This window comes from Episyrphus balteatus, chromosome 3 (assembly GCF_945859705.1).
Source record: "Episyrphus balteatus chromosome 3, idEpiBalt1.1, whole genome shotgun sequence".
NCBI lineage: Eukaryota > Metazoa > Arthropoda > Insecta > Diptera > Syrphidae > Episyrphus > Episyrphus balteatus.
The window spans coordinates 93,829,174-93,838,229 of record NC_079136.1 but is presented as its reverse complement, the minus strand read 5'-3'; the positions used below and the strand labels follow the sequence as shown (position 1 = coordinate 93,838,229).

Below are 9,056 nucleotides of genomic sequence, written 5' to 3'. Positions count from 1 at the left end.
TGCACTGACTCACCGCAAAGTCAAGTCTGATCAAGATTATTAAGAAGTATACTTAATACTTTGTTTAAAAATGTGCAATACATTTTTTTCATATTTATATTATTATTTGGTTTGGATTTAATAAAAAAAAAACTTATAAAGAAGTTTTGATCTTATTGTACTAAACGTTCAACCAGTCTTGAATTTTATTAAGATGGAGTCATAAAGATGTTTTTAAAGCAATCAAGTCTTTTATTTTTAATTATATACATAAATAGACTACGACTAGATTAATTGAGCTTTTAATTATTATAATTTTAAATGTTCATATATAACTAATTGTAATGTAAGTCTATGTCTATATTTGAAATTTACTTAAACGAGAAAATGTATTGCATTTGTTTATTTTGTATCCCTTTTGTTTTATATTGGTTATTTTGTTCTCCATTTTGTATTATTTTTTTTTTTAAGAAAATAAATTTTAAAAAATAAAGATTTTGTTTTGTTTACTAAACAAATTTAAAGGTAACTTTAACTTATAATATGGAATTAACATTTGTCCTTTTGTATATTTTGTAGTATATTGTTCCACTAGCATATTTAAAGAAATCAACATGACTTCATATCCTAGATCATTTTTTGCAATTTAAGCAGAATGTTTCATTTATTTGTTTATTGTATCGCTACTTTTCAGATGGAATTCGTTTCTCCTTTTATAATCGTGCATTTAGGAATGCCCATCAGTGGTCTGATGGAATGCGAAGTCGATCGTTTAAGATTCGATATCTCCTTTTCGACTCGCCTCGAATTGCTCAATTATAAAATTCGAAGGGAATATTTCCAATATTCCAGCCAAATGACGGCTGGACTCATTAGATTTGCTATGTAATGTCTGTGAAAACACTAACCTTTTCTCTTTAGCTCGGAATTATACTGTCTATCTTTTATTTCAATTTCCAATGACCTTAAAGTTTTAATCTTTTTAAGAATTTTCATATTTTTCGGACTTACCGCGTTTTAATCTTCCCTTTCCCAAAGATTTTTTTCCCTTTCGTTTTTGACATCAAAATTCATTTGCACGGTCATTTCTGGACGAAAAGTCATGAAATTTGGTACACTGAATGATAATACTATGGAAAATAAGAAAAAGCTGACAACTTTTTCATATTCAAAATGGCGGAAAGAATGGGCGTTAAAACAAGCTAGAAATTAGGCTTAATTCATGACAAAAAGGTATCAGATCTTAGATTTAGGATTCATAGATTCATATTCTTTAAAAAACTAGCCAAACTAGTAAAACAGACTTTAAGACCCCTTATTACGCTATTTCATGGATTTTTTTTTAAATTAGCACAATTTTGAGATCTCGAATATGTTTCATAAGAAAATTGAAAATATTGCGGTTATACGGTTGCCAACTATGTTTTTAAGTAAAATATTTGAAAACATGATATAATGAAAAGTTTCAATGTTCAATAAAACTGAGAACTTATTTTTTCCGTAAACCAAAATATACTTTTGAAAAAGATTTTCATGTTCTAAATTCAAATCTGAGGTCGAAAAAATCTATGACGTCACGTTTCGTAGATAGAAATTAATTTTGAACTACTTATATCAAAAACGTGACGTCGTAGATTTTTTTCGATTTCAGATTTGAATTAAGAACATTAAAATCTTTCTCCTCCGATGAAATTCTGTTAATTTTTTTTCATCTAATCGCCTGTTTTCGCAAATTTCGAATGTCAAATCGTATAGAAAGAAAATTTTATTGAATTGACCTAATTTGCAAAATTATCTCGTTTGGGCTGTTGTGAAAACAGGCTTTAAGAAATCTTATTTTGAGAATTGTTGATAGTCAAATTTTTGTACTTTTGAGCGGAAACCAAAGGTGCCTTTTTTTTGCTTTGAAACCGTTTTTAATACTGATGTCAAAATGTATATAAAAAGGTCAGCAATTTGTATGGGTGGTTTTATTCATGGTGGATTTCGATGCGCCGAATTCGAATCCGAGGTTAATTTGGCTCTGCAGGCCCTGATTTTGAGTTAAAGTGCGAAATACCACAAAAATGGCTAAATTGCAAATTTGTTGGTCAGTGAGCCCATGTAGCAAAGCATAAATGCCTGTTACAGTTCGGTCTTAACACAAAATACGTAAAGTGAAAAAAGGGGGAGTGTCGATGACCTCGAATTTCAACTGAAAATCAGATCAGAAAATGAATGAATGAATGAAATTCCTCTCGGAATTCTTATTGCCTCGCCTGGGCGAAGAATTTGCCTAGAGGTCACAACAAGTGAAAAAGGTGGCAGTCGCCCATAATTCCGAAACGAGTGCCGTTGCCATTGTGATTATCCAATTACAATGATAAATCTTTCTTCTCTTGAGTAGAGCTCCAGTTTAAATAATCGAAAGTTGGGACAATCATGGTTAAGAGCTGTAAAATTTCCGATTTATTTTGTTCGTGTGTAGGTGTTGCCCGGATATGCACGTTGTAAGGAAATCTGAAATCCTCTTATAGATGTTAAACGCTAGAATAGTGCTCTTCCACTGTTGGACACATCTGTTATGTTGTCAGGTAAGCTTAAAAGTTTCCTAAAATCGTATGCCCTTTTACTTTAATTGAACTAAATAAACAAAAATAAATTTAAAAGAAAAAATAATAAAATTAATTTTTGCACTAAGAAATATATTTATTTAAAAATCCAACCATAACTTACAGCCAGAACATCGTTAGTTTAATTAGAATGTATAAAACATATTGTTCATTCGTTCGTTAAACAAGAGGAAAATGTAACAAAACATAAAACTGATACTCATTTTGTGAAGTGATTAAACAATGTTTACTACTCCCAACATGAAGTCGAAAAATAAACTTAAAACAAATAATAAAATAATAAACGAAAGCAAAAAATAATAATAAAAAAATAAAAATAAATCCTCAAGACCTCTCAAACGGTATTGGCAGTAATCCAAGGATGTGACATGACCTGATCCAAAGGCAATCGTGCCTCTGGATTTAAAACTAACAGCTTTGACATAAAATGAGCTGCCGCCTTCGAAACATGATCAGGAAGTTTGTAATCAATCTTAATTATCTTCTTATAAGTCTCGTCGTAGTCTGTAGCATGGAAGGGTGCTCTGCCTACCAACAGTTCAAAGCACAGCACACCCAAACTCCAGAGATCAACATTTTTTGTATGGGGCTTAGCTTGAACCATCTCTGGCGGCAAATAGTCCAAAGTTCCACACAATGTTGTTCGCATCGAATTTGGCTCATGCACAGACCAACCAAAATCAGCAATTTTCAGTTCACCTTTGTAGCCCAGCAATAGATTCTCCGGCTTGATGTCACGATGAATGACATCGCGTTCATGAAGATAACGAAGAGCCGATGCCAAGGATTTGATGTATGTGGCACTTTGCTTCTCGTCAAAGCGCTTATTAGGCTGATTCTGAAGTTCTTTGTATAGAGTTCCTTTGGGAGCGTATTCCAAGATCAAATAGATTCGAGCTTCGTCATGGAAATAGCCATAAAGTCGTAGGATGTGTGGATGTCGGAGATGTGATTGAATTTCTATTTCACGACGAACTTGATGTTCAACATTGCTATTGTAGATTTGCTTCTTGAAGAGAACTTTTAGGGCAACCACAAATTTGGATTCTTTTTCACGAGCCAAATAAACATTACCGAATTTGCCGCGCCCTAATGGTCGGCCAATGTCAAAGTTGGAGAGAGCCCATACTTTTTTTCCATCTAAAGTTTTTTTTATTGTTTAGTGTTTTTAATTGAATTTAAATGAATTGAGTATTAGAGTGACCGCAAGAACTCGATTTTTAAAATTTGTTCCCCATAAAATGTTCAACAAATTTTTAGATAGCCTAAATTTCAGCTCTATTGGATAAGGAGTGCCGACACCCGACACTCCCTCAAAGTTTAAAAAATCTCTGTTTTTTCACTGTTTTGAAAATTAGCTCTAGCTCCCAAACAGATGGGGCTATTTTGTATTTTCATTTTTTATATATTAAATTAAAGGTAGTGTTTTACACATAATTCAGATGCTAAATTTCAATTTAAATTTTCAGTACTGATCTTAAAAAAGAGCTGTTAACAATGAAACTTTCTAAGCTATAGATTGATATAAGGTATCTGGTCGAAATGCTTCTCGTATAATTTAAACAACAATAGAAGCACTAGTGTAGAATTTAATTGACTTTGTAGTTCCAAAATCAGTCTTTTATTCAAGGAGAAAATATTTATTTGAAATGCGGGAGCAATGTGGAATTTCACATGCTGTAAAAGTAATGTGCCAAATTCATAGTTCTTTCCTAAACTGTGATTTTGTCGTTTCTAAGAAAAACTTACAATTCAGAGACATTAGCTGTGTTTTTGCTATCCGTATCCGCAGTTGGCGTTTACATGCATTACAAAAACAACACGCAGCTGATAGGAATAGAAGTTTAACCAAGCTGCGGATAGAAATTTGATGAAGTGTATAAATTTATGTTTTCCTTTCTCTTGGTGCGTGCATATGAATTTTTGGTCAATGTTGATATTTGGGAAATCCTACTGCGGATAGCTTTGCCAAAAAAACACGCCTATTAGCTATGTTCTTTTTTTGGCATTGCTATCCGTGTCCTCAGTTGGATTTAACATGTATAACAAAAACAACACCCAGCTGCCGATAAGAAAAGAAGCTTAATCCAGTTCGGATAGAATTTTCGCTTGTCTTTTATCTTGGTGCGTGCATAAAAATCTTAGTCCAACGTTGAGATTTGGGAAATCCTACTGCGGACAGCTATGCCAAATAAACACCCATCTGATTTGGACCCACCTCTAAACCAATTTTCTATAGAAAGAAGCTGCTTTTAACCTGGTTATAACTTTAAACTCTAGCTTAAGTTTAAAATACGACTGTAAATATGGCTCGTCCAATTGGTTTAGGCACCAATTCTTTAAGCACTGGATTGTTTCGAAAGTCATAAAAGTGTCCAAATAGGGTTGATTGAATAACACCCACACTATTATTAATAAAAGTGGAGATTGAAAATAATTCAGCAGCGTTTCTAACTCCATACAGATCACCTAGTACTTCACTGCATCTGTGATTTGATTATCGAATTTCCTGATAAAAACGTAGTTATACTAGGCGATTTTAATATAATCTGGCTTGAAGAAAGTATTTATTTAGTGAAAAACTATGCAAAAAATTGATTAATGGGCCAACAAGGATAACCACTACTTCGAGTTACTTAATAGATTATGTGGTAACGGAGATAAACAACTGTGAAGCAAAAGTTGGAAACGAAATAAAAATAAGTGATCACGAGACTGTTATATCGTCGCCATTCAATGAAAACTCACTAAATCCATTTCGACTTCAATTACATTTTCCAAGTTAACCAATAACGGAAGCTTTATTTTTCAATTGTAACAATACAATTATTTGACCAAAATGTTAACGAACACGTAGTTTAAACCATTTTTGGATTTTTAATATTGGATAGCCAATTTCTAGCGCGATTTTCCAAAAAGTTAAAAAATGACTTAGGCAGTTTCATTGAACGACGACGACGATATTTAAAATCAGTATAAAACGTGAAAATCAGTATTAACTTACCAAAAATGAAAAAAAATTTAAAATATAACAGTTTTCATTTTGTACAAGCAATACGAAAATGCAATAAATCAGGGTAGTGAATTGTTGAGTGAAATTTTTGAAGAAGAAATGTTAAAAAAATATCCAAAGTTTTGTGATTGAAAGAACTATTTATTACAATGTACAAAAGTGGTTCAATGATGATCTAAATAGGCAAATTCCAAAAAGTTCAGTCATTTAAAATATTTAATGCTATCCCTTATAAATGGTTTGAGTTAGTCATCGGAAAAAATCCGTTATCTTAAAAACTGTCCATTTTTCGACTTTCTGCCCATATCGGCTTTTGATCAGGAGCTTCAAGAGAACAACATACTAACATTTCAGACAATTTCAGCGAGGGCCACTTCCCATACAAAATGTGCGGGGGCCTTTAACGAATATTTTGTGGAAAGTGTAAAACAAGTTAATGATAACATTCCAATTGATTGAATAGTGTAGAGAAACCTAAAAACAATTTTAAGTTTAAAACTTTAGATTCGATACAAGAACTTTGGAAAATAATAGACAATTCGGAAAAAAAAAGTTATTTTAATTTCCACATGTGTGGAAAATAGCAAAGCCTATGCATTTTTTTGGTTTTCTAAATTTGTTTTTCTCGATTTACTCGAAATCTCTGAGAGTGGATAAAATGGGTTTTGATTCTAATCCACACAATTATTCACTAACAAGTGGAATCTTCTCCAAACAATGGCACTCAGTTATAGTTTACAGGTACGGACTGGGCATATAACCGAGTTGGCGATTAACACCCTCAGCTATCACATAGTTACAAAAAAGACCATGTAAAAAACAAGTAAAAATAAAAATTTCAAATATTAAATAGTCTCATGTCTAAAAAATAGGGACCCGTATAACTAGTGCAGCCCCTAAATCGGACATTTTGAATGTTATATTTATAATTGTATAAGAAGTGAAAAGATTAGCAGCCTCAAGCGTGTAGGTACATACCCTTGGGGCAGTGCCCCCAACGTGTGTCAGGGCCCCAAGTTAGATTACGAAATAAGCAACGAAACAAACATCAAATATATTTGTAAGGAAAATGAGATTGATTGTTTCCAGCTTTAAAAACTCTGAATTTAACTCTGAATGAATGCAAAAAATTTAAACTAAAACTCAGAACTTTTCGAAATTAACTGGCTGAACAGAATGGAAATTCGCTTGTGGGAAAGAAAAACGCCGTGGTACAAGATGTCAAATAAAATCGCTCAAAATGTAAAAAAGATGAACAGAATTATGTAATGAATATTATAATTTTAACTGAGCAACCACATTAGAAACGTCAAAAGTCATTGCGCTTGTAGCTTGAAGTAAAAGTCGACTCGACTTGTACCACAGCGAATTTCCTTGCCACAGCCACAGCTACGTATTCTGGCACCAATATACTAATTTCATACTTTTTAACTTTGACAGCGACACAAGACACAAGCCACAGCTACATCATTCTGGTCTACCAGTAAAAAAAAAAGTTTTTAAAATAATTTTGTTTTGTTTTGACCTGTAAATGTTGGTTTAGAAGCACCAAAGTCTTAATAAAAGTATTCTTTCCTGTTTCGAGACAAAAAAATAAACATTTTGTGGTATTGTATTTTTTTTTTATTTCCGTGGAGCAAGCAGCGGCGGTTGGACCCTTTTATCACTTTGCCACCCGGGCCCCTTTGTCCCGGTCCGACCCTGATAGTTTATGTGCCTAGAGTTAATAAATCAAACAAATGTGGAAATTTAGACCGGTTTGGGAGCTAGAGCTAATTTTGTTTTCGCAAAACAGTGAAAAAAAACAGAGATTTTTAAAACTTTGAGCGAATGTTAGCACCATTTAGCCTTATCCAATCGAGCTGAAATTTAGGCTATCTAAAAATCTGTAAAGGCTGAACATTTGATGAAAAAAAATCTATGAGAGTTGCAGTCACCCTATTGTGTATATTAAAAAGCTTACCAGTCTTTTGTCCTGGACAATCGCCATTTGGTGGGTCTGACAATGACGAGGTTGGTTTTTCTGCTGCAGAAAGAGGTTCCTCGACAACTTTTGTGGGTGCAGGTGCACTAGCAGTCTGTGATTTTGTAGCATTAGTTGGTTTTATTTCAGTCTTTATGATTGTGGTGGGATTAGTGGGCTTTGCTGATGAAATAACCCGTGTGGTATTGGGGACAGTGTGTTTTATTTTATCGACGGCATTCGATTGCAATTTACTTGGAATTTGTTTGTCGAATGTTTTCTGAATTGTGCTGCTGCTGCTAATTGGCTATGAATTTATGTTTAATAAAAAATTTAATTCATTATAATGAACAAACAAAATAAGTCCTACCTTTTTCATTGGTGCTGCCATTGATTTGGCGTGGTGTGTGCTGGTGCCACCAACATTCTTCGCGGTATCAGTGGATTTTTGTTGAAGATTTTCTTTTCCCGTTGGCCGTTTAAGCATGCTGAACATTTGTGCCAGACAATCTTGAGGAATAGATTCTACACAAATTGAATTTATTTTTTAATTTAACATAAAATGCGCTTTAAAACGATAGGAAAAGGACTTTTGCACGTTCACAGGACGAGTTTTCACAATTTTTGAAAATGCCGTTTGAAAAATGTCGAGTTGAACAACGGATTTTCTTTGGCTGTCAGAAAAATGTCATTTAGGAACTGCCAGATGTACAAAAAGTAAGAGAAGTGTAGAGTTAAGGCTTGGCTACACTGGATACCGGAAAAGTATGCGGTCGCGATACGGGTAAAATGCTGAACGACTAAAATGACAGCTGTCAAATTTGTATGAAAATAGCCCATTAAGCCTGGTACGCTGCTCGCACTAAATTTTAGCCAAGATAAAATTCCCATACAAGTTATCGATAATTTGTATGGGACTCATTTTAGCTCGGCTAAAATTTTTCGATAATTTGTATGGGAGCTAAAATTTAGCGCGAGCTGCGTACCAGGCTTTATCAACAGAACGCAGTCGCTCAAAAGGTAACTTCGTTGGCCGACGATTTTGACGTTTATGCTTTTTTTCATGAGCAAAACTGCTTTTGTTTGCTTTTTCTTATTTTTTATTCTGTTCAGCTCATTTTGACAAAATTTTAAACCGCAACATCAACATTCAGGAGTGGATTTTTTTCATTCATTTAAAGACCAAACCGGAAAGGTATGCGGTAGCGGTACGGGTACGATACGGGAACTTGTATGAAAAAAAATCCAAACTGACACAAATCAACGTCCAAATGTGTGTTTTTTTTATACAAGTACCGTTATCGGTACTCGTACCTCTGTACCGCTACCGCATAGGGTATGCGTTAAAGGCTTGGCCACACCGAAGGGTACATGCGATAGCGGTAAGGGTAATTGTATGAAAAAATTTCCACAACTGAATTTTGATGTTCCAGTTTGGAATTTTTGTTCAAGCCTGGTACTCAGCTCAAGCCTGGTACGCTGCTCGCGC

The 9,056-nt window shown here is 33.8% G+C and overlaps 1 protein-coding gene across 1 annotated transcript; it reads right to left on the bottom strand.

The window, feature by feature from the left end:
* Positions 1 to 2,642: 2,642 nt before the first annotated feature.
* LOC129916425 (aurora kinase C) lies at positions 2,643 to 8,213 on the bottom strand. The gene is made up of 3 exons (XM_055996349.1): positions 7,938 to 8,213; positions 7,568 to 7,874; positions 2,643 to 3,731 (listed from the first exon to the last, which is right to left on the bottom strand). The coding sequence occupies exons 1-3, from the start codon at positions 8,061 to 8,063 to the stop codon at positions 2,926 to 2,928; spliced, it is 1,239 nt and encodes a 412-aa protein (XP_055852324.1). The 5' UTR covers positions 8,064 to 8,213; the 3' UTR covers positions 2,643 to 2,925.
* Between the last annotated feature and the right edge of the window lie 843 nt (positions 8,214 to 9,056).